The sequence below is a fragment of the Astatotilapia calliptera genome, chromosome 7 (genome assembly GCF_964374335.1).
Source record: "Astatotilapia calliptera chromosome 7, fAstCal68.1, whole genome shotgun sequence".
NCBI lineage: Eukaryota > Metazoa > Chordata > Actinopteri > Cichliformes > Cichlidae > Astatotilapia > Astatotilapia calliptera.
In genome coordinates this window covers 26,517,273-26,543,995 of record NC_137428.1, presented here as the reverse complement: position 1 = coordinate 26,543,995, position 26,723 = coordinate 26,517,273, and the positions used below count along the sequence as shown (strand labels likewise).

Sequence of the window (26,723 nt, the reverse complement as noted above, 5' to 3'; positions counted from 1 at the left end):
TAAGCTCACACAGATCGTGTTAAAAATGTTTGTTTCCTTAGTTTTTAAGTAAAAGAAACTTTATGAAAGTTTATTTTGGGATAAACTTTTGAACCATTTTTGTGGTGAATAGTAAATCTAAACATGCACAGATTGCTGTGGAGTGGAGAGACCTTCTTTAGAGTGGCTAAATATAAAGCTCCATTTAAAGTTATGTAACAATTCCTTTTACACACGAGCAATAATGAAGCATTTAAACACAAAACTTTCAATTAAATTATGTCTGAAAATGTTAAGTCTCATCCATTATAATTAATGAAAAATAAAATCGTAGATTTCCACTAATTGTTTTGGAGTGAAGACAAACCTGCAGCTCCATTTAAGATCTTTTGTAAAGTTACCGTTAATATAGATAACATATAAATGTGCAAATATTTATATATTACCTAAACTTGTTTGAGGTCTAATATGTGTTATTATGTTACAGCACAGTTTACTTCACTTAAGCTTTCAAATACCTCAAAGAGTTAAAAAAAAAAAAAAGGAGAGTGCTTTTCAAATATAATAATTGCAACACTGATACAGTAGTAATGATACAGAATACATAAGTGCAAGAGTGTAGAGCCGTTTGAATTAGCTGACAGAGAAGGGAATGGATCACATGAACATTAGCAGTAATACATGACACAGGGCAAGGTATCAAGGCACTCTTGATAATTTTCATGATTTACCTTCATAAATCAACTTCATTTAACTTCTCAAATATCATTGTGTTCATCTCCTACATGATATATTTAAATGAAATTGCTGATCCAAACAACCAATAATTTATGAAGGAAAATCATGAAAATTATCAAGGGTCCCCAAACTTTTGCATACCACTGTATTATTACAGTACTGTCTACTGGTTCACTTAAACATTTAAATATCAAGAAGCGATAAAGACAAGCACAGTGCTCTAAACATATAAGGTTTAAACAGGGTTTTAGGGCTGAGGCCTATTGAGCAGTCTGTTAAATTTGTATAAATTAATTGATTGATATACCTTTATTAGTCCCACAAGGGGAAATTTCATAAGGCACGCAATGGCGGCGCCATCTTACCCTTCGACCATACATACATTACACAAAACATCACATGGGGAAGACAGGTCAGAGAGGTATAAATTAGAGAGTCAGAGAGCAGTTGAAAAAAGCTCTCTTAGCCAAAATAGGCATGACAGAACACAGCCACACACAGAAGGATGACGGCGTTGACATTGACTACGTTCCTCCACAGAGGCACCTCTGAGGTGTCTGTCAGCTTCCTTTGCAGCGCTTCCTCCTCTTCTTTAGTCAGCTTGGGGGCTTTTTTGGTTTCCAGGCCGCAGAAGCACATCACCGCTTTCTTCAAGAAGCCAGGCTCATCATCTGCAAAAGAAGAAACAAGACAAACGAAAGTCTGCATGTATTTGTTTATATGTATGGATGCATATTTACTGTGCTATATTTTACTCTGCTGCGTATGTCAGCTCATTACCGTCTGAGTCCACACTGTTGGAATCTTGGTTATCAGTCCAATCATCCATCTCAAGATCGACCCTCTCCTCTGTACAGTTCCTCAGGCTCCAGCACAGTCGATACAACTAGTCAAACGACACAAAATGTGGTGAAAAATATTATCAGAAAATTTATCATTTTATTTTACTTCTTAATAACTGATTAAACACAGTTTAACAAGGAGACTCAGCAGATATGAAGGTTAAAGCAAGTTAAATCTCCATACTAGATCAGTCTGGTGGAAGCTGGAGGATGAGGATAGAGGGAAGGTGTGTTAGGAGGCAGCAAGATAGAAGAAAAAAGCAGGAGTGTAGAGGCAACATTAAATGTAGGCTGGTTACAACTATGGCTGGTAAAGGGAGAGAGCTGGAGGATATAATGAAGAAGATAGATGTATTGTGTGCAAAAGAGTAGATGGAATAGAAGCAAGGCCAAGAGCACTGGAGATGGATTCAAACTAAGAGTATGTGTATACTGTTGTAGAAGTGAAGAGAGTGTCAGACAGGATCATGAGAGGTTGGGAGGTGTTGTAGATGTGGAGAAAGTATATGGTAGGGTATCAAGAGAGGAACTGTTGTATCGCGTGAAGAAGTCATGAGTGGCAGAGAAGTATGTAAGATTAATATGTAAGAGAGCAGTGAAACTACAGTGTCGCGTGCGGTAGAAGTAACAGATGGATGCAAGATGGGGTGGGATTAAGTCGGGGATCAGCTATGAGCCCCTCCTTGTTTGCAATGATGGGGTATTTTCAAGAATGCTGACAGTTTTTCCTCACTATTCTGATTGGATCTGAGAAATGCTGCAAACAACACTTCTCTAAACACTAAATTGCTTATATTAATTGAAGCTGATTAATATAAGCAGTGGGTAGGGAGTTCATACCAAGAAGCTTAACAACTTCTGCAACTGGACTGAGCAACCTTCAAAGTATTTACTCATCTTTTGTTCATCATTATAAAGGTAATCACGAAGAAGGAGATCTACTTGAGTCTGTCATGCTTCATAGTCTACCTCACCAGTGGGAGAGGGAGTGTGGCCAGCAAAGGTGCGTGATTTGGTTTGTGTTGACCAAGAGCTTCTAGATCTGAGTTGGGTTTAGTAGAGTGAGATCAATACTATCAAGTTCCACCACAGCACTGGAAGGTGCACTGTAGGTAGGTTCACCATGATCAATTGATCAATAGTTACAGTGTTGGGGGGATGTGCCACTATTCTTAGTTGGGTGTCATTGTGAGTGTTGGGGTTATGTTGAGCTTTTTGGACCTTACTCTGAATAACACTCAATAAACTTGCTTCACCACTACCTCGCACCTAGTTCTTTTAAGTATCTCTGAACCAACTCATTACCGATGTCTTCCTGAGCCACGGCTTGAATGGTTGTAACAGACAAGCAAACAGCAGCATCATCAGGGCTTGGTAGGTCACCAAAGATCTGGATCAGCACTTGACCACATCTGGCTAGTTTGGTTCATCCGAAATCTTTACTGTTAGCTGATGAATATTATCAATGTGCTCCTCTGTGTAAATATCTTCAGTGTCAATCACATAAACTGAGCATTGGCTATCTTACAAATATGTCACAAATATCTGTTTTCCAATCAGAACCTAGATTAACAAAGGCGACTGGAAGTTGCTGCTCTGGGATACCAAGACAAAAAAACAAACAAATAAATAATGGAGTTCATGTGATGGTGGATGTCTCTCAGACTTCATAGGAGAGCAGTATGTTCCTCATCATCATGACAGGAGCAACAAAGAGAAGAAAGTTTCAAGGCTGCGCTAGGCTACAGACATAATACCTCTATGTCATTGATGTGCAGTGTTGGGACTAACGCGTTATTAAGTAACGCTTTACAGTAACTACGTTATTATTGTGGTAACGAGCACGGTAACTAGTTATTATGCCAAAATCAGGAACGCGTTACTCGTTACTGGGATTTAGATAGGGTCGTTACTCGTTACTTCGTGTGGTGGCTATCGCGGAGCTTCCACAGATTCAGTAACATTAGCAAGTGGTGGAGGCCAGCAGGTGGATGAAGGAAAGGGGACACAGAAGGAAAAGAGACCCGAGGCAGCCGCCGGTCCAAGTGTGAACTGAACTTCAGGTAAGAAGTTATGACCTGCAGTCTCTCTGGGTCAGATATAAACCAAGTTTAGGTGGAGTTTATTTTCGTTATTCTGACTTTTTCCGTACTGCGTGCTAGCTAGCATGACGGAGTTTCTATACAGCTGGGTGGTGCTATGAAGTTAATGATGTTGAACTTTATTTTGTTCATAAGTTATTAGAGTTGCCAACCGTCCTGTCTGGTATTCAGAGAAAATATTACGCGTTTCTTATTGAGGTGAAAAGGAACAGTTTGTCCCGTAATTCAACTACAATGAAAAAGGCACAAAGCTGGAGTTATTCTGTGTCTTTGCTGCACAGCTGCCTCTTCTCCTCTCATTCTCCCACCTCCCTCTCCCGTTTCTACTTCAATCATGAAACTGATCAATGATCAGCTGATCGGCTCTCTTGTTTGTTTATCGCTCACTTTGTGCCGAAAGAGGAAACCAGCGGATGTCGCGCTAAACAACAGCAGCACGTTTAAGCTTGATCAGCTGTTGTTAGAATTTATTTAATATTAATTTCTAGAATCAGCTGATGTTTGCTGGAGCCACAGCTGTAAACCTGCTGGTCATGATATGGTTTGGTTATCTGGTGAGAGGGAAACATGAAGATGAAACCAGGAGATGTCCTTACTGAATCATCAGAGCTGAACAGGTGATGGAGAAACAGGTTTACCTTTTAGGTGACATGAATGAGTTGAAGGGAAGTTATGAACTGTTTCTGAGAGACAAATAACCCCAGGATCCTTTTTTAGGTAGCTGACAGCTGGTAACTGTGCAGGTGCGGATCTAGCAAAGTGTTGCCAGGGGCCAGGTAGGGCATTAACAGGGAAAGGGGGGCACAAAGAAATACTTTTCTTTCTTATTCTCATTTAAAATGTCTAGCTTTTAAAAAATAATTATCTGAATCTTACAACAAACGATTGATAGATTGATGCATATATACCATCAAAACAGTGTACATCACTGTCACAACAGTGTTTGTTTTCATTCAAAGGCTTTATGATTTTTCCTATAATGGTGGGCAGGTCTCTAGTCAAAATGCCCGGGACGATTTTTTTGTCCCAGTCCAGCCCTGTATGCAGCTCATCTGCAGTCTGGTGTTACCTACATCTTCCTATTCAGAAGGCAGAATTTCCGAGTTCTGAGTACAATCGAAAGCACCACGACTGCATTTTTTGTGTTGCATGTAAAAAGCGCACATGACGCTGTGACGTAGGCTAGAATCATGGCAGCAGTCAATGACGGTCCAGGCGTGGGATTTCTCTCGTGGAAATATGCACATTATCTTTTCCTTTCTATTGGTAGGTGGCACAGTGCACTTGTGGCAAGTAAGCAAGCTAGAAGACTGGCAAAGTTATGGAAGAAACACATTAACAAGAGAATTCTGAGTAAAACCAAAGTTACTTTCTCTAGTAACTAGTTACTTTGAAAGTAACGAGTAACTTGAAGTAACTGAGTTACTTTTGAGAGAAGTAACTAGTAATGTAACTAAGTTACTATTTTAAAGTAACTTACCCAACACTGTTGATGTGTGATCAATGACCATGAAATCTCATGCTCTATACAACAATTTATAGGTGCATTGGTATTTTGGTGTCTTAAATTAAAAACTTACATGTTTGTCGTCAATAGGTTTGGTCATGAGAGACACTGCCAGCATGACGATGCCGGAGATGACAAACAGAATGAGCCCAAAGTAAAGGTAGTGAACTCCACATATGATAGTGGGACAGTTACTGGGGATAGCACAGCTACCTGTCCCATAAATAAACTCTGTAATCATCCTGCTCAAGCCCATACACAGCCCAATTATGAGGCCATAAAATGCACCCTGTGGAAAGAAAGAAAAAAGGACAAATATTACTTTTTATCGAAATAGTTTTAAAAAGTTTAAAGGTTTTAAAAATGGTAAATAAATACAATATAGTAAAATGGTAATAGATAGCAACATATATATGTATATATAATATTGTGTTTGAAGAAATAGTTTTGGATAAATGCTTCTTGCTAAAAGTGAGATTGAATCAGCGCTACATTTGGATGCATATTGAACAGGAAGCTGGAATCATGATTCTTACAGTATATTAACATACCGGCATTTGTAACTCTTGTTAGCTAACATGCATCCTGTGTACATGTACAGATCCAAAATATAAAAAATGTGTCTACAAAAAGTAGTTGGACAGTTCATGAAGGAATATTTACCACTTTTGCCCAAGTGTAATACTATTTTTTGGTCAGGACCTACTGGGATGTCTGGAATGATTAAACAACTTATTAATTGAACTTTTTCAGTGGTTGTGGGTGGAAATAACTACTTTTGCCAAGAAGCACTCTGACAGCTCTATTTTATTCCCAGTCCATCTACTGAGCCGAGCTATGAACTATTTGTCTTATTTTTCCTCTACAGACTTACAGATTGGTTTAATCATTTATCCCTAACACTCGGCATAAAAACAGTTTTTCCCCAAGCGACAAATGACAAAAGCTTTGCTCTTGATAACATTTTCCTGACTAAATCCCAGAGGTATGTGAAGGATTCTTTCACTGCACAAAACGACAGTGAAGAACAGATTTCTTTCTTATTTCATGAAAAAGTCAAGCAAACACTGAAGGAGGCAACTCACAGTCTCATTGACACGTTTGCAAAAAATGGCAAGCAAGAAGACAGCTGCAACAGGTGGGGCAAGGTAACTGGTGATGGATTCAGTGTAGACAAAGAGTTGACCACTTTGGGATCCCTGCACCATAGGAATCCATGCTATGCTCACACCAATCAGGGCCAAGATAAAAACTCTGTACAAAAAATGCAATCAGTCATGCAATGCAATCATTTTTCTCATTGCAATCAATGGCAAAAATGTGTTTTACCTGCCAGCAATCATGAGTTCCTTCTCACTAGCAGAGCGACGGATTCTAGTGTAGATGTCCATGGTGAAGAGAGTACTGGCACTGTTGAAGATAGAGGTAAGGGAGCTCATCAAAGAGGCCAGCATCACAGACAGCATAAGACCTCGCAAGCCTGAAATAGAGTAACAGATTAAAAAGTAGAAATATAAAAAAATCTGCAATTATTAAAAGTTAATAAGACAAAGGTCATCAACCTTTAGGCATGAGTTCCACGACCAGTTTCGGATAAGCAATGTTGCTGCAGCCCACCCTGGTCCCACAGTGTTTTTCACATTCATCTGGATCCACACATGCTACCACATCTAGATTAAAGGCAGAAATCCACAGTATTTCATTTTATCACAACTTTAAATATACCAGTAAGCTTGCTACATAAGTTACATACAACAGACTCTTAAAACCACACACCACACTCACCTGTGTACAGGATCCTGCTAATCATCCCGGGGAAAACCATGAGGAACATGGGCAGTATCTTCAGGTATCCACATAGGATACAACCTCCTTTCACGTGAGAGAGACTCTTGGCAGAGAGGCAGCGCTGCACAATCACCTACAATTAGGAAATAATTGTAGTACAATTCAGTGGTGGTAAGCAACAAAATACATTTACTCATAGAGCCAGATTCAATGTAAAGTATTGCAACAAGCTGAGAAATCAGACAGCAAGAAACTCACAAGGAGGCACTGAATCTTCAAATACTGCTGTAAACCCTACAAATCCAAAGGCTGTGCTCTTTTATTCTGCATTTAAAAAGCATACTAACACTGTACTTCCAGCAGGTTACATAACAGTAAACATAAATTTCTTAAATTCAATATGAAACACAGTGTTTCAGAGGCATGATGGGAAATTACATTTAGACACTCCCACACTCCACACAGCCCTCACCTAGGTGATTAGCTGTCCCCAACAACCCACATGTCTGTGTCAAAATCTTTGAGATGTTGGGGGAGGTGACACTGTCGTTAAGTCAGATTAGAAGATTTCTCAGTGGTCTCTCAAGTTGGGTTGAGAGTCTAGGGTTAGTGCTGGAGCCCTGAGTGCATGACAGTCACGATGGAGCACAACCACCCTTTTCTATTCGACCAGCCACACCATGTAAACCACATCTGACAGTCTTTCATACACATTGCAGAGTCCAACGCACTGGCTCATCAGTTTAGGAGAATGGCTTATCTTTCTCTCTAGGCTGAAGGCTCACACCTGCTCCCCAGGTACAAGACCTTTCACCCTGAATCATACAGTGAGCATGTTTCTGCTGGGAACTTGCACCTGGTCAACTTATGAGGTGAAACCTGTGACTGAATCAGAATGCAGTTCAATGGGTTGAAGCTGAACATCACTGGATGCATTATCTACACTGCAAGTGAAAAGAGATCCATTTCACTCTCAAGTGATTTTAAGTCCTCAGATCACCTTTAAAACTCAAGGGCTCCTAACACGGAAGAGCATCAGTGGAGGTGATCGCTTGATGCTATGGTTTCTTTCACTGATGGCATCTGAGTAAGAATGCTGGTCTTCAGTTGGCTTGAGACCTACTGCATATTTCCTCCTATCAAAATGTTCACTGGGATCCTGGCCTTATAGTTTTCTATTAGATTCATTCATTCATGAACATTAATAGCAAATTCAAGACTGGCTTTCCACTCGACATCTGTAGGACACAGTTGCAGCAGGGAAGCCAGTTGAAATTGGAGACTCCAGTGAGAGAAGTTAACATTTTAAAGGAAATAGTTTTAGCCTGGAAGGTTGCTTTTAAAATAATCAAAAGACACTGGAGGGAGGATCCATTTTAATCTGTTTGATGTGGATTTATTGTGATAAAAAGACTGGTATGGAAATTGTTGATGTCCTGACTTTAAGAAGGAAATGCCTACTCTGCAATTAGCAGGTAACCAATGAGACAAAATTGTTCAAGACTTGGAGGGGAAGGGCTTGAGGGTGCGAGCAGCTGGGTGTGACCTGTGTGGTTCCCTGCCTCTTCCAATTAATGGAGGGTATTAATCGCCAGCTTCACTGTCCTTGTATGCTTGCCTAGTCATCTTCTCTCCTAGCTCTACCAGCCTGCTACACCACGACACCAACACTAAGGTTCACCTTTATGGATTCTGGACACAAAACCTCTCAGGATTCTCAGCCACACTCCAGGGAGTACCACCAACCGCACTACCTGCCTGCTCTGCTGCTATCACCATCCCACACAGGGGCCTAGAAAGCTCAGGTCATTCCTCTGCCAGCCACTCGGACCTCTGCCTCCCCCTCTGAGCCTAAACGTCTTTCTGCCCAAGTAAGCCACTCCGACACTCCATTTCAGTAGTCACTATAACCTCTGGCCCAAACTATGCACCCACCAACACCTTTTCTCTCTCTCTCACTCTAGTGCGCACCGCAAGCACCACAACACCAGTCACTGCTTATGAAATGTTCTGTTATGTTCTTCAGGCTGCCACGCAGGATTCTCGGCCTTGTAGTGTACTTTGTATCAAGCCAAGTTTCTAGGTTTTTATTTTGCCACCACACTAGAGCCCAACCTTATACACAGTACATTGGCACAATGACAGAAACTAGCCCACTGAATGAACAATGGGCTGTGAGGTTAGTTTCTTGATCATTAATATGCAAATTGTTATGACCATTGATCAAAGACCATTGATTAAAGACCATTGATTAAAGACCATTGATCAATAGCCTAATTGCCAAATAACTTAATTGAATTCTGTATCTTTGTAAATTATGTTCAGTTCTTTCAAATAATCTTTTGTTATTGAAATGACTTTACACGTACGATTAATGAGGAAGATCTATAATCACTCATCTACCTGCTTTCCCGGGCATTCGGTCTATTCTTTACATCCACTTCCCACATCAGACTGAGTCCTGACATCCTTGTTCTAGTCCAATCATTTTCCCCTGCCCTCTCCTTGCTACTCTCCTCTCTGCATACTTTTAAATCTCAGTGCTTGTCTGTCATTCTGCCTTTATGATTCCTATTCATGCAGCCCAGGTCCTCCTCATCTCTGCTTCACCCTGTTTACTCATAGCTGGATCCAAGACTCCATCTGCATTTTCTTCACCACCTCTGGTTACATAACTTAACTGAATTTCTTCCAATTGTTCTCTCCTTATTTAAATTCAGTCTAGCATGAATATATGAACACACCGAGGCAATCAGCTGAATTTGTCTCGGTTTTTGACTACAGACTGGTTGCTGAAAACTGCAGTTGAGCTGCCCAATGCTTATTTGCTTAACTCACCTGATCAGTACAAAAGTACCAGATAGCCTGAATAGTGAGTCCAAACACGAGACCAGGCCATGGGATGTCTGCTGTAAGTGGATCCCTGAAGAGATGGAAGGAGTCTGGCCGGGGCTCATAGCAGTTTGCACTGATGTTACCCGTGATTGAGGGGACAGCTTGCATGTAGAGTTTCTCAAAGTTTTCATATCCCTTTACTTCATTAAAAGCTGAGGAAAATCATGTGCAAGTTAGATCAACATTATTATTTATTTTTGTAACTTTCCAACAAATAATTTGTATGTAAAATTTTTCATATTACCAAAGCCCATCAGAATGAATGATCCAATAAGCATGATAAAGGTCTGTAAAGTGTCCGTGTAGATCACTGCTGCCAGTCCACCTTGGATAAAATATATGATGTTATCAGTCTGTGAAAATCTTCACTTAATCACTTGAGATTTTATCAGCACTAATATACATAAAAAAGTCCTCTTCAATAAACTCATCATGTCATTATGTAACTATGGTGGCCCCTAGAGACAAAGCACGTACAAACTCCAAAACACTTGCAAACTCCAAAACACTTGCAAACTCCAAAACACTTGCAAAATCCAAAACACTTGCAAAATCCAAAACACTTGCAAACTCCAAAACACATGCAAACTCCAAAACACATGCAAACTCCAAAACACTTGCAAACTCCAAAACACTTGCAAAATCCAAAACACATGCAAACTCCAAAACACATGCAAACTCCAAAACACTTGCAAACTCCAAAACACTTGCAAACTCCAAAGCACTTGCAAAATCCAAAACACATGCAAACTCCAAAACACATGCAAACTCCAAAACACATGCAAACTCCAAAACACTTGCAAACTCCAAAACACTTGCAAAATCCAAAACACATGCAAACTCCAAAACACTTGCAAACTCCAAAACACTTGCAAACTCCAAAACACATGCAAACTCCAAAACACATGCAAACCCCAAAACACATGCAAATTCCAAAACACAACGGAAGTGCTCCAGGACGCTAGGGGCAGTGTTGAGCTATTGTTACCTAGTAACTACACAAGCCAGGACGTACCAATGGCTGTATCCCAATTCAGGGTCTGCAGCCTTAAAGTACGCAGCCTCAACGATCCTCAAGGGCCGCATACTCAAAGACCGCTAAGGCCGGAAGTGCGAGGCTTGTGAAATGGGACGGTCTAGCCTCAGTTGCGCTGCCCAGGTTGCCTAGCAACCATGATACTAACAGCTGGAAACGTGTCATACAGCTTTGTTTGACAGAAATGAAGGAGAAAATCTTTTGTTCATTTGTTTGTTTGTTTCTACATGAGCTTTGATCATTCTCTGTAAGATTAAGCTCAGCTATTGAACGCCGTATATTTTAAAGTAAAGGCTTTAAAACCAAGCTAGTACAAACGTCACTAATGTCACATAACTTTGCCGACATGTGGCCAACAGTAATCTTTTAATGTTCTTCGTTATTAAACATTTGCACATAAATAAGTGACATAATATTCAGTACTTGCTTAAAGTTTACTCTTCGGCCGCCCCTCATCCGCCGTTTTTTTTCGGCAAAATTATACACACCCACCGCTGCGCTATGCATTCTGGGATATGTTGGGCCACGAAGTCTACACTGCCACAGCCTTAAAATTCAGGGAAATGAAGGACGCATTTCAGGGCCGCATTTCGAGCAGCCTTTGAATTGGGACAGCCTTCGGCGTGCCGCTGTGACGTAATTGGCCTTGAAATGCGTACTTTAAGGCTGCAGACCCTGAATTGGGATACAGCCAATGACCGGATTTGGGCTGTATCCCAATTCAGGGTCTGCAGCCTTAAAGGCCACATTTTAAGGCCGATTATGTCACAGCTAGTGATAGTAAATTTGATTCTTTTTACTGAATCCAGTTTTAATGAGTCACTCACCAAAGTGAATCGGATTTTTTGAGTCATTTGGGTCACTGAGTCAGTCGACCAGAGAGTGCAAAAAATGTACATTTTCACTAAAACTTAATTTGTTTCTCTTTTCATGTAAATCCTACTGCTAAGATGAATGATTCTAAAAGAAAACAACTATTTTAGAGAGCAAAAAAGAGCAAAACATTTCTAAAATTAAGCAATTTCCTATCAAAATTGCTTAATAAACATTTATTCATTTTTATTTTATTTTAATATATTTTTATTTTTTATTTCATTAGTATTTTCCTTAAATGTGTTAAATATATATTTTCTCATCTAAATGTCCACTGAGCTGTGAGCCAGGGGGTGGTAATGCGCCTTAACATTGGTTGCCAACCAAGAAGAAGAGGAAGCTGTGAGCCAGGAGGGAGGGGGTGAGTGAGGCTGTGTCCCAATTCAGGGTCTGCACGCTTGAAGTACGCATTTTAAGTGCGGTTACGTCACCGCCATGCGACGACAGCTGTCCCAATTCGAAGTGTACTTCAAATGCATACTCCAAATGCGCTGTCGATTTCCCCAAATATCAAGCGTGGTCCGGTGCGCGCTTCGTGGTCCCATATATCCCACAATTCATAGCGCGGCGGTGGATGTGGATAATTTTGCCGCAAAATACGGCAGAAGGGAGCGGCCGAAGAGGTTTTGTTTTTTTTCAAAACTTTATTGAAATTATAAAGCGAACAGTCAGTCATTCCAGTTCACTTTGTACAGTAGACATACAAGGCAAATAAGAGTAACAATATACAGTACAATGAAATAAGAAGGATAAATAAATAAAGGATAAAAAAGAAAAAAAGAAAAAAAAGGGGGGGGGAATGTGACAGACTTCATAACAACTGTGTACTTGAAAGTTGTGACAGCTCATTCGTTAAACATTTCTGAATGAATTTCAATCAATGATAAACCTTTTTTATTGGAAGTTAATTTAAGAGAGTTTAAATAATATTCAATTTCAATCAAAAACAAATTAAGTGATGGGGTTGAGTTTTGAAATTTACATTTATGTATGTGGAATTTCCCTAATAAGATGGAGCGGCCGAAGAGTGAACTGTCAAAAGTACTGAAAATGACGTCACTTATTTATGTGCGAATGTTTAATAATTAAAGTCAGTCATATATCCACAAACACAACAAGCTGAAAGTCAGTGATTTATATATATATATAAAAATCACTGACAGCAGCTGGATAGCGTAGTGGTTAGACTACATGCCTTTGCAACACAGGATCACAAGTTCGATTCCTGCCTGGGGCGTCTGTATCCAGTAAGGGTCCTAAGGCCAGACCCCCTATGCTAAGCAAGCCTACCGCAAACATGAGCGAGACAGATAAATATGAAGGCATGCCGGCTCGGACGTCGCCTGGATCAACAAGGTCCGCGTCAGGTGTTGAGGAACCAGGGCACCCTGACGAAAAGTGGGCTACTGGAACAAGAAGGCATCAGTGGTCAAGAGATAAAAACAGAGCGTTGTTGGAATGCTACTACGCAAGTAACCCCAGCGGAAGGGGCTACATGAATAGGATGAGGGACCTATGGATTCTTCGATACCCAACATCCACAATGACGGCGAAACAACTAGTAGCTCAGTGTTCCAACATTCAAAAGAAGGTGACGAGATGCAACACAAATGCTACGGCAAGGAGGAGTCAGGATGCCGGGTGGGAAAGATATCATCACCCCCACCCGAGATTGGGTACATCGCCCCAAGTGCGATAGGAGAGGGATCGTTGAGTGCGAGAGGAACTGACCTGAAAAATAGGATCATGGCCAAGCTTGAAACCTGGATCCCCCGTAGCCGGTTACCAAGATTACGTGAAGTACCCTCTGAAGGTCTGCTAGATGATGTTAATGCAGCACTACGGACAATACCTACAACCACGATTACCGACACTAACAAGCTGATCTACAATACGGCAGCAGTGATCAGTGAGATGCTTGGCTACAAGTTGAACAGCCACAAGGGGCAGTACCCTCCATGGAGAAGGAGGGTAGAGGGCAAGATCAAAGTAGCACGGAGGGAGGTTAGCCAACTAACGGAGTTGCAGAAAGGTGCGACAAAGAAGGTGCATAAGAAATACAGCAAGCTGTCCATACCTGAGGCCTTGGAAACTGCCAAGCAAAGACTCACAGCCTTGGCCAGCCGCTTGAGGAGGTACACCAGAGAGATAGAAGGCAGGAGAATAAACCAGCAAAGGTGTACTCTCAGTGGCAAGGGAACAATAAGAGAACAGCACCACCAAGGCTGGAGACGGAGCAATACTGGAAGAGCATATGGGAGAAGGACGCAACCCATAACGGCAATGCTCAGTGGCTAGTGGATCTGAGGGCAGACCACAGCGACCTCCCTGAACAGGGTCCAGTAACCAGTGGCAGATATCCAAGAAAGGGTCTCCAGTATGAAGAGTTGGACAGCACTAGGGCCCGACATGGTTCACGCCTACTGGCTAAAGAAGCTGACTGCACTCCACGAGCGTCTGGCAGCACAAATGAACCAGCTGCTAGTTAACGAGAGACACCCAGAATGGCTAACCAAAGGTCGGACGGTCCTGATCCCCAAGGACCCCAAGAAGGGACCGGTCCCCTCCAACTACCGACCAATAACCTGCCTCAGTACTACATGGAAGCTCCTGTCAGGCATCATATCGGCTAAGATGAACAGGCACATGGGTCAATACATGAGCGGGACACAGAAAGGAATTGGCAAGAATACCAGAGGCGCAAAACACTAGCTACTGGTAGAAAGAACAGTCAGCCGAGACTGCAAGACCAGACTGACCAACCTGTGCACTGCCTGGATTGATTACAAGAAGGCCTATGACTCAGTGCCCCACAGCTGGATACTGGAATGCCTAGAATTGTACAAGATCAATGGGACCCTAAGAGCCTTCATCAGGAACTCAATGGGGATATGGCGTACAACACTAGAGGCCAACTCCAAGCCCATAGCACAAGTCACCATCAAGTGCGGGATCTACCAAGGAGATGCTCTGTCCCAACTGCTGTTCTGCATAGGCCTGAACCCCCTCAGTGAGATCATTAACAAGACTGGCTACGGATACCGACTACCTGCTCAACATTTGGCAATAAAACCCTTTCTGATTCTGATACGGAACGGAGCAGTTGTCAGCCACCTCCTGTACATGGATGACATCAAGCTGTATGCCAAGAGTGAACGAGACATCGATTCACTGATCCACACTACCAGGCTATACAGCAATGACATTGGAATGTCGTTCGGACTGGAGAAGTGTAGTCGGATGGTAACAAAGAGAGGGAAGGTAGTCAGAACTGAGGGGATTGAACTACCAGAAGGCAACATTGCAGACATAGAGGACAGTTACAAGTACCTGGGGATCCCGCAGGCGAATGGGAACCATGAAGAGGCCGCTAGAAAAGCTGCAACCACCAAGTACCTGCAGTGGGTCAGGCAAGTCCTGAGGAGTCAGCTGACTGGTAAGAACAAGATCCGGGCCATCAACACGTACCAGCAGGGTACCGTGATCAGGTACCCTGCTGGGGTAATAGGCTGGCCAAAGGAGGAGATAGAAGCCACTGACATAAAGACAAGAAAGCTCCTTACCATGCATGGAGGGTTTCACCCCAAGTCCAGCACCCTGAGGCTGTACGCTAAGCGGAAGGAAGGGGGCCGGGGACTGGTGAGTGTCAGCACCACAGTCCAGGATGAGACAACGAACATCCAAGAATACATTGGGAAGATGGCCCCAACTGACCGAGTGCTCAGTGAATACCTCAGGCAGCAGAAACCCAAGAAAGAGGAGGGAGATGAGGAACCATCATGGAAGGACAGGCCCCTGCACGGTATGTACCACCGGCAGATAGAGGAGGTGGCTGATATCCAGAAATCCTACCAGTGGCTGGACAAAGCTGGACTGAAAGACAGCACAGAGGCACTAATCATGGCAGCACAAGAACAAGCTCTGAGTACAAGATCCATAGAGGCTGGGGTCTATCACACCAGGCAAGACCCCAGGTGCAGGCTGTGTAAAGATGCCCCAGAGACAATCCAGCACATAACAGCAGGGTGCAAGATGCTAGCAGGCAAGGTATACATGGAACGCCATAACCAAGTGGCCGGCATAGTACAGGAACATCTGTGCCGAGTATAACCTGTAAGTTCTGAGGTCAAAATGGGAGATGCCCCCAAGGGTGGTGGTGAATGACTGAGCTAAGATCCTGTGGGACTTCCAGATACAGACGGACAAAATGGTGGTGGCTAACCAACCGGAAATAGTGGTGGTAGACAAACAGAAGAAGACGGCCGTAGTGATCGATGTAGCGGTTCTGAATGGCAGCAATATCAGGAAGAAGGAACACGAGAAGCTGGAGAAATACCAAGGGCTCAGAGAAGAGCTCGAGAGGATGTGGAGGGTGAAGGTAACGGTGGTCCCCGTGGTAATCGGAGCACTAGGTGCGGTGACTCCCAAGCTAGGCGAGTGGCTCCAGCAGATCCCGGGAATAACATCGGAGATCTCTGTCCAGAAGAGCGCAGTCCTGGGAACAGCTAAGATACTGCGCAGGACCCTCAAGCTCCCAGGCCTCTGGTAGAGGACCCAAGCTTGAAGGATAAACCGCCCGCAGGGGCGTGCTGGGTGTTTTTTTTATATATATATATCATAATAATCTGACAATACTATAATATTGGCCATATTATATTTACATTACCACAGTGAGATGACTTTAGTCTCATGAACAACATTAACTAATTGTTATTTACTAACTAATCTTAAATGACTGTTCAGCACAGAAATGAAGCCCAACAATCATGTTTACAGTCCTGTGGTCTCAGCCTCAGATACTCAACTAATCAAAGTGATGTCATGACAAAAATGAATGACCAACAAAACATTTTTTCTCCTTCATTTCTGTCAAACAATGCTGTATGTAACGTGTCTCGCGGTTAGTATCATGGTTGCTAGGCAACCTGAACAGCGCGACGAAGCGTATACCGTCCCATTTCACAAGCCTCTCACTTTCCGCACTTCTCGTACTTATAGTACGCACCGTACGTAGTACGTGTAGTGCGCGTACTTCAAGCGTGCAGACCCTGAATTGGGACACAGCCTGAGTGAGTGATTCGTTCGCTCTATGATTCAGCACAGGAGGGAGGGGTGAGCGAGTCCTGAGTGATTCGTTTACGCTTACGATTCAGCACAGGAGGGAGGCGGTTAGTGAGTCCTGAGTGATTCACTTAGGCTTACGATTCAGCACAGGAAGGAGGGGGTTAGTGAGTGAGTGAGTGATTCGTTGGCTCTATGATTCAGCACAAGAGGGAGGGGGTGAGCGAGTCCTGAGTGATTCGCTTACGATTCAGTACAGGAAGGGAGGGGTGAGTAGCTCAAATTACAAAGTACTGAATATTATGTCACTTATTTATGCGCAAATGTTTTTATAATGAAGAACATTAAAACATGTTGGCCACATGTCTGGAAAGTTATGTGGCATTAGCGATGTTTGTACTAACTTGGTTTTAAAGCCTTTACTTCAAAATATACGCCGTTCAATAATTGACTTTAATCTTACAGAGAATGTGATGATTTTGTGGATAATTAAAGTCAGTCATATATCCACAAACACAACAAGCTGAAAGTCAGTGATGCTGCTCGGTTTGCAGTCCTGAATATCACGGCACAAGCAGGATCCACTGCACTGTTAATGTTAGCTATGTTATATTGCTGCCTCTGTTCGGTGGTGTCGAGCCAAATGGACTTTAACATGTGTTTGAATGAGCTGACGGTTCACTCGTTAAGCTGAAAGAAAGATGCTTTAATCACAGCAGTCACACATGTGTCCACTGTACCATCTGGGAACTCTTCTTGTTTCGTAATATCACAAACACTAAATCCTTCTTCTTTTGTGCTGTTTTGTAGCAGTGTATACACCTGAGACTGTCACCTGTCTGTCTGTCCTGCACTCTCTCTCTTTTTCTTTCTCTCTGATTGTGTAATGTATTTATGTATTTATAAGTCACAGAGGTGGGACCAAGTCATTGTTTTGCAAGTCTCAAGTAAGTCTCAAGTCTTTATCTTCAAGTCTCAAGTCAAGTCTCAAGTAATGTCAGGCAAGTCAGAGTCGAGTCTCAAGTCACTGGTGTAAAAGTCCAAGTAAAGTCACAAGTCTGAAATTTTGAATTTCAAGTCCTTTCGAGTCTTAAAAAAAAAACGAAAAAAGCATGTTGCAGTTATATGCTAAATGTAAATATTAGACCATGTAATTTTTAAATCTGTGTTTTTCTCAACACATAACAAAATAGTGAACTTAGAAAATATACACAAATTGTGAAATTGCACCTCTTTAAAATGCAGCTCAATTAAACCTAGCTCCAAGAATAATTTTCACCGACAGTTCTGAGATAAGCTGCATGTTATTCTTGGATGCGGTTGTAGGACCGGCTTTAAAATCGCATGACAAAAATATCATACACATTAAAAAAAACTGCATCACCAACGTAGCCTGGACAACATTTGCTAGTTAGATGAAGTCAGCTATCTCATCTTAGCATATTTATGCTAAGATGAGATTTACCGTGTAGAACGAAAGACCATCGTACGTATCATAAGTTTACCAGTCTCACAAATCGTCTTCATAAATACACATTCGTTAACCGTTTATTAATAGGACCTTTGAGCTCAACGGTAATTAATTAGCAGTGGAAATAATTTCTGGTAGCATCACAGAAATGTAGCAGTGACAATAATACTGTATGCTGTAATCGTACTGGGCAATTAGTGATACGAAAAACCTGTTTTATCCTGTGAATAAAAGTATATGTTTTTGTCAATGTACCATAATAACAGAAGCGAAACGCAATATTGTGTCAGGACAATTCACTATTTATGCACAATAAACACAATAAACAAAGGAGCATAGCGCGACAATTTCTGTTCAGCGCCAGACTTGCTTGTAACCTATATCACCAATTATGTTAAGAAAATGACGTATTAACTACTAAAAAACACTGACCTTCGTGTAAATGCTTGGAGCAGACTAACCTGTGAGCTGGAGTGTTCTGGGACGTTATATTTGGTCTTTGAATGGCTGCAATCCAGGCCACCCGTCGCCTCTTTGTTACTTCGGAAACATGGCTCGAACAATTTCTCTTCAACGACGTAATCCGATAACAACCGATCTCTTTACCCGTCGGCTTCCCGTGGCTGTCATGCGACCGGCTATTGCAGTTAATAATACAACGGCTTCTTGACATTTTTGTGTTTCTTTTTATTGCTGTGTGACTGATTTCAATTGAAAGCCTGCGTGCGCTAGTACCTCTTGCCACGAGTTCCCAGAATCCTTTGCGGTTCTACCCGTGAATGACGTCACATTTTCAATCTCTATATAATATGCATGTTAAATTTTATATTTGGGGTAAAATATCAAGTCTTTTCAAGTAAACCGGTTCAAGTCCAATTCAAGTCCCAGGTCATTGGTGTGAAAGTCCAAGTCAAGTCACAAGTCTTAGAACATTTTTTCAAGTCAAGTCTAAAGTCATAAAATTAATGACTCGAGTCTGACTCGAGTCCAAGTCATGTGACTCGAGTCCACACCTCTGATAAGTCACACTTGTGTTTGAATCCTGCAGCTTATCACACATTTGATTTCCATGTGTGACAACTGCAAGTGTCCAGAGTGAGGACAGACTGAGAGACCCACTGCTGCACGTCATCTGTGAGGCTTTGCACCCCTGATGATCCACCAGGACAAACTCAGCAGTGTGTGAGGAAGATGAGGAGGAAGAGCCAGCAGCAGCTGACAGATGGAGAGAATAGACAGACCGTTCCCTGTTTGTGAAGAACTGCTAGAAAAGTTTAGAATCACTAATTGTCCGTCCTGAATCAGTCTTATTAGGTAATGTTCAAATAATTTTATCATTCCAGTGTTTTCAGTGTGGGAGAAAGTACTCAGGGCCTTCAAGTTACACACTATGAAAGGCAGCAACAAGTTTAATGTTCAGAAACCTAAAGTATGTATCAGCAGCAGAATGGACCTAAAAATAAATGTTTGTTCCAGTTCTATGAAGCTTTGAGTATTTTGGATTAGTAGCACTGCTGTGTTTGTTGCATCATATTGCTGTAATTGTTTATATGCTTTATATATTCTGAGGTAAGTTGATCTATATTGTTACATCATATTCTATAAGGATGTTATGTGTTTGTATACTTTCTGCCCAGTTTGACCCATTTAGCAGAAGTCAGCCTGTTTAAGGCTCTGATATCTATTCTGTATGACTTAAAGCAGTTATGACATGGTCTGATTTTCTCACCCAATAAAGGAATATTTCATATATCAGTCTACTCTTCATTTTATCAGAAACAGTTATCACAGCTTGTACATTTTCTTTTTATAAATGTAATGGGGAAGTCTTTAGGACCCAGGGGACCCAATGGAGGGTATAAAAGAGGAAGTAGCAGCAGGTGCTCTTCATTTCCACTGACGAGCGGCTGTGAACAATGGTTGCGTGAGTAGGTGAAGAGCCTGAGAAGTTTTAATTGTCTGCTACACAAACAGTTGTTGTAAACCTCTACAGCAGAGGTTCGAGGTACAGGCTGTTTTTCTTTTAGTGTTTTTTTTTTTTTTTTAATTTGTTGAAATGTATTTGATGTTTATTGTATTTTATGTTTTAGTAGTGATTTTCACAAGATAAGCCAAGATAAGCCAGGTGTGCAGCAAACACAGTTGTCTGCTGGAGGTATGTTAACTTAATATATTCGACATTAAAAAAAGTATATTGATGCACTATAATCTAATTTATATTGTATTGCCTCCTGCAGGGCAGGCTGCACATGTGAATTTGTCGCTGTTTTTTTTTTTCCTCCTTCTCCTTGTTGTTGTGTTTTTGGTTTTGGTAGGGTCACCTTTTAAAACTGTTTTTTTTTTTATGCCGGGTTTGTTTTTATTTCTACTGGGCTGGTGCAATATTAGTCGGGCAATGTGCAATCCCTGAGTGGGGCTCTTACCTTAGGGGAATTAGGATCTTTAGAGGTGCTCTGTGTGGATTTGCAGTGAATAAGTTTTTATTAAGAGTGATTTTTAGTGCCACCGATTATTGCCTGAACTAGCACTTAGTGCATGCGATAAGTGTTCTGTTGGGCTCGTATTTATTTGGGGTGGATTTGTTTCTTTTAAAGCAATGAGCATCTGGGACCGCCAAGGGAGAGCAAGCCCTCAGGTGATAGTTGCATTGCTGGCAGGTTGCACCAATAACACTATCTTGTGGTCGTTAGTGACCTTTTTACCATTTTGATGTTTTAGGCCTTTTGCAAACCCTTTGTGTTCTTTTAAAATAATAAATTTTAACATATCTGACTGATATTGACCCTCTTGTCCTGTTTATTCTGGGCTCGTTCCTGTGAGAGCTTTGGGCCTGAAAGTTTGCACAAGTAGTATAGAGGCCCTTAGCGGTTACTCGGTGGCTTTCGCTCGCTACATAAATATATGTAAGCAATGAGCCAAATTTAGTAATGCCAACATACTGAAGGAACAACATTTGTCTCTTATATATGATACACCTATATATGCACTGTCAAAGATACTTGTCTTTGAGTGAAGATTTAAGGTGATAAGACATATAAATAACTGCAACTTGAATCTGTACTGAAGCTCAGTATTTGACACAGAGTTCATGTTCACTGCTGTAATAGCTAATAATGATTAATATAATAACTATAATATTGGCCATATTATATTTACATTACCAAAGTGATATGACTTTAGTCTCATGAACAACATCAGCTAATTCTTATTTACTAACTAATCTTAAATGACTGTTCAGTACAGAAATGAAGCCCAAAAATCATGTTTTACTGTCCTGTGGTCTCAGCCTCAGATACTTATCAAATCACACAAAGCTCTTGTAGAAACAAACAAACAAATGAACAAAATATGTTCTCCTTCATTTCTGTCAAACAAAGTTGTATGACACGTTTCCAGCGGTTAGTATCATGGTTGCTAGGCAACCTGGGAAGCGCGACGGAAACTAGACCGTCCCATACAGACAAACTTGCCGTTTATTTTGCAAATCGAGCTCAACACTGCCCCTAGCGTTCTGGAGCACTTCCGTTGTGTTTTGGGGTTTGCATGTGCTTTGTCTGTAGGGGCCACCGTATGTAACTGCTCATTCTTTAAAACTTGTAATTGTGGATGTGTTGTTACAAAACAGCAACAGAAGGCCAATTCAGGCTTATCCTAGTTCATGGCAATCAACCACAGCAACTCAGCAAAGATAAATCAACATTGAAGAAAGAGAGCAATTATGTGTGTGTGTGTGCGTGTGCGTGTGTGTGTGTGTGGCGTGTGTCTACATCTCCACGTACGGCTTTGAGAAGTCTTTACCCCCAGTCATAATATAACTGTAGATATTGCTTCTTGGGTAGTTTATGAGGAAAATGTCTGTTTGTTCAGTAAAATAGGAAATGATTTTTTCCCCGTGTACAAACCTGTGACAGTGTACAGTGCCGTAATCGCCAGAAGTGCAATAACAGCGAGATAGATATTCAACCCAAGTGCCTGTTGGATAAAAATTGCACCAGACAAAATGTCTGCCTGAATGGGGAGGAAAAAAAAGTAGGATTTCATTTAGGATCATCCAAAACAGGCACAATAGAAATATTCTCTGCTTTTCTTTCAGGAACTTACTGAGATTTTGGTGAAGACATACAAGACAAGGGAGAGAAGAGAGAGATAAATGCGAATGCGCTGTCCTCCGAACCTCTTCTTCAAGTACTCAGGCATGGTGATGATCTAAATACATCCACAAAACATGAGATTTTACTCATTAATCATTGCTTATTTATAAAGGGTAAATAAATATATATATGAGGGCTTTTGTTTACCCCAGCTCTAATGTAGATGGGCACAAAGATCCATCCCAGGATAACAATCACAAAAAGAGACTGAAACACACAAGAAATATGCAATAATCAGGAACCCTGTTTCCTTTCATCCTTTTTTCCTCTGCACAATGGAGCGCTCATAAAAATCAATAAACTATGAGCTGACATGAACTTATTCAGTATCAGAGGCGAGGAAATTATTTTAAATAAAAACTGATAATGAATCAGTGGCTCAGGAACAGTTACTCACATTCCATTCAAATCCACCAATGGCTATTCCTGAAGCTGCGCCAGTACCAGCAATTCCTACGAAATGGACACTGCCAATATTGCTGGCAAACAGCGATGCTCCGATCTGTGGAGAGTACAGTTCAATCTGTCAGTAGGTCCATTTGTAAATTAAGGAGACTTAAGAATTCATTCAAGAATCAACTTGGTTATGCTTTTTATGCTAGCCCACATCTCAGTATATTGTATAAATTGTAAATGATTTACACATTTGATTACTCAGAAGTAATGATGATGATTTGTTAATCTCATATAACCTCATAAATCATATTTATATGGGACTTTACTAGTCTTAATCTCTGTTCAAAACTAGACTTTTTGTAGCCCATCCATCGCCACAGTTGGCGAGGGGCTATTGCCAAGCACATGCACTGTCATGCAGAACTCTGTCACATCTTTTGCAAGGTCATTGTCACAGTACCAGAGAAAGTGTAAGTAATTTCGGTGATCGTCCCTTACAGTAAAGCAGTAGAACATCTGTTTCACATCTGCAGTTATTGCTATGGGCTCCTTTAGAAACTGCAGTAGCACACCAACCAAAGTGTTGTTCAAGTCTGGACCAAAAGGACATCATTCAATGACTCCCCCTCGTGTTTGGCACTTGAGTCAAAAACAACCCTTACTTGTCCAGGCTTTTGCAGATGGTATACTCCAAACAATGGAAGATACCAGCACTCTTCCTCAGGCTTCAAAACAGTCTTCATGGCCAAAGGTTTCACCTCTACTGGGCACTTGTATCAAACCATCAAGTGAGAGCCAGCACCCCACTTTTTTTTAACAAGGTTTTTTGCATTGCTACAGTATTTAACTGTCTTCCCACACACATTGCACACAGCATAATTTATATGCTGAACATAAACGCAGTTATAATCTGTGAACAAAGTCAAGACTGAGTGTTTTGTGGTCTGTTTTGTGCCTTGGGTATCTCACTGACTCACATTCTTGTGGAGCCTTAGCACGCACTTGAATGAGAGGCGGAAGGCGATTGTAGTTCCTATCCAAAGGGTATTGCCAAATGTCCCGCTAATTGTGGAGTTTACTTTTGTCTGTAAGTCATATTTAAATTAAAAATGTAAAAAATTTAAAATTAGAAAAGTGTAATCAAATTAGTTATTGATATTTTCATATGGGAATTGATCCTGCAACATGAAACGCTGGTAATGGAAGCATTGATAGTTCAGGACCGCTCCACACATCACTACCCCTCAGTCAGTCAGTGAGATGATATACAGCGGTGAATATGACTGACACCCATAAACAAAGCAGCATCTGGCTGCAGTTTAAAGAAGCAGACACTAACTAAGTGGAGAAACCGCATCAGCCCATCCAAGCTGAGGCATTTGATTTTTCTGAATGTCAACCTGCACTGAGGACAAACTGTTTGGCTACTGAACAGCTACCTTGGCTCTGTTTCTGTTCTGTGGATTTGTTTGCAGCGTTTTGTTTTTGTGTGAACAAATGCACAAAATTATCCAATTACAAGGTTTCTCATAAAAACACTCAATGCAAAAGGGTTTGTCAACACACAAAGCATTCATATTTGCCAAATAAGGCTAAAATGTGAGGCTACAGATGATAATAAATGAAGAGCCATTTGGGAGCCAAAAGAGCCAGCTCTTCTTTGGGAGACAAGCCATAAGAGCAGGACTCTGAAAAGGTCTGAAAACGAACTTCCCACCACTACTAGCTGGGCATAACAAGCTTCCTAAGTGCCAACTGTGGCCCCAAGAGGGTGCCAAATCATACAAAACAAAATCTTAATAACACATTCCAGCTATAAGAACACAATCACTAATTAACCTAACATGCATTTTTTAGGATTATAAGATGAAACCAGGCACCTGGGAAAACCCTGTGCATTCAACATGCTTTATGTGTAGTCATAATTTGACCACGCATTCATACAGCACATTATCTATCTCACATCCATGGTCCATGTAGAATGATCAGCTAACCTTAAATGCATGTCTTTAAACTACAGGTGGAAGCTGGATACCTGGAGGCAGAGGGAGAACATGCAAACTCACACAGAATGGCACAGCTAGGATTTGAACCTGGGGGACACTCTTGCTATGACGTGACTATGATAACCACCACTGTACCATAAAATGCTTCTTTTATGATAGCTTACATCACATTGTTTTCCATTTGAACACAGCAATAAAAAATTGTTAATGGCTCTAAATGCAGGAAGAATACTGTAAATGATCTAATTCTAAATATAAAGATACTCACCGGCCACCATACCATACTCCTCCCTGCAAGGAAGAAGCCACCTACAGTGGATCTGTTAGTGTGGACCATAGACTGTAACAGGACAAAGGCACGTTTTTAGAAAATCCTTAAATATGTGCAAAACTGTAACAGACTACATTGAAGGAACAAAGACATCCAGACTAAAGAGGAGAAGAAAAACATGGCTTGTTAACAGCATTCAGTCACTCGACGGTATGAGGGTGACTTGCTTCCTATGCCGTTGCAGCTTGCACATCTGTAAAGGAACCTTTAATGCTGCAAGGTGTTGTATGTGCAGATTCTAGAGCAACATATGCTCCCATCCAGACGACATCTTTTTCAGTGAGAGCATTGTATTATCCAGCAAGACAATGCTCATTGCATCTATCACAACAGGATATCTTCATAGTAGAAAAGACTGATCTGCCCTGGCATTAATCCAGACCTTTCACCAACTCCAACCATTTAGGCAAAAATATGAGGAACACCCAAGAGTGTTGAGCAGCTAGAATCCTATATTATTAGACAAAAATGGGACAAAATTCCTCCATCCAATTCATAATTAGGATTTTTTTAATGGTACATGTTTTTTTAGGTTAATTTGAAATTTCCACTAGAAATAAAATATGAATTTATGAGATTTTCAAATCATTGCATTTAGCTTTCATTTACGTTTTACACAGTGTCCTGACTTTTTTAGAATCAGGGGTGTAAGACACATTAGGACACATTAACATACAAACTATACTAAATCTTCTTAGCTGGAAACAGTTTATAAAATTATTGAGGAATTGCAGAGAAATTGGTTTTAAAAGTGATTGCAAAACTTACCCAAACTCCAACTGCCAAGACGACCAGGAAGTACACCACAATAACAGAGATATCTGCAGCATTATTAAGAGCCGTGGTGTTTTTTGCATCATTTTCTGCATTTCTGTTTATGTAAGAGAATTCAAAATAAGAATAATCTTGAGACATTTTAGCTGAGACAGACAACAGCAGTGTTGTTTGAGTCGGCTCTGTTTGAAGCGTTTACAGAAAGCGATTACCTTTATAACCTTTGGTGTGCATGTGAGAGGGAGATGAAAGCAGGAGGCGTAGATAGTGTAGATGTAAAAGAAGGGAAAACAAAGAGTGGGTTTGTCTAAGACATTAACACATACTCCAGTTGGCTGAAGGTGGATGCACATATGAACGTTGCTGATTCAAGAATGTTGACCTGAAAAATGTGTTAAAATGTGTAACTGTCATGATCCTGGGTCATTTGACAAAGTGTTTTTGAGTTCTTTTGTTTTGGTGTCAATTTTGTATTCTGGTTGGTTGGTCTTTATTCAGGTTTATTTAGTCATTTTGAGTTTATTCTATGTTTTAGTTTCTTGTCTATTTAGGTTGCCCTTGTGTCTTTGTCTTCTGTGTGTTTTTTGTTTATGTGTGTCCTTGTGTCTTGTTTTCCTTTCCTGTTGTCAAGTTCCCCCTCCTTGTGTTCATTCCATGTCTCCCCTGTCTGGCATGTTTACCCATGTTTCCCCAGCCCATCAGCTCTCCCTCGCCCTCCCTCGCCCTCTCTCGCTCGCTCGACCTCTGTCTTGTGTTTTCTCTACCTCTCTGTT

General features: G+C 41.2%; 1 protein-coding gene across 1 annotated transcript; it reads right to left on the bottom strand.

Moving 5' to 3' along the window:
• Positions 1–528: 528 nt before the first annotated feature.
• On the bottom strand, positions 529–26,096 carry LOC113027317 (sodium/glucose cotransporter 1-like). Its single transcript, XM_026176932.2, has 15 exons — positions 25,945–26,096; positions 25,114–25,185; positions 22,841–22,945; positions 22,591–22,650; positions 22,394–22,498; positions 22,195–22,300; positions 10,096–10,176; positions 9,795–10,003; positions 6,954–7,089; positions 6,731–6,838; positions 6,498–6,648; positions 6,254–6,422; positions 5,242–5,457; positions 1,498–1,603; positions 529–1,388 (listed from the first exon to the last, which is right to left on the bottom strand). Exons 1-15 carry the CDS (start codon positions 26,089–26,091, stop codon positions 1,180–1,182), a joined length of 1,980 nt encoding a protein of 659 aa, XP_026032717.1. The 5' UTR covers positions 26,092–26,096; the 3' UTR covers positions 529–1,179.
• Positions 26,097–26,723: the final 627 nt, after the last annotated feature.

Excerpts from the sequence above, each read along its gene's own strand:
- LOC113027317 (XM_026176932.2), bottom strand. The coding sequence starts at position 26,091 with ATGTCTCAAGATTATTCTTATTTTGAATTCTCTTACATAAACAGAAAT. Across the intron at positions 10,004-10,095 it reads ATTCATTCTGATGGGCTTTG|CTTTTAATGAAGTAAAGGGA; the intron begins GTAATATGAAAA and ends GATTTTCCTCAG. Across the intron at positions 1,604-5,241 it reads AACCTATTGACGACAAACAT|TTGTATCGACTGTGCTGGAG; the intron begins GTAAGTTTTTAA and ends TCGTTTGACTAG.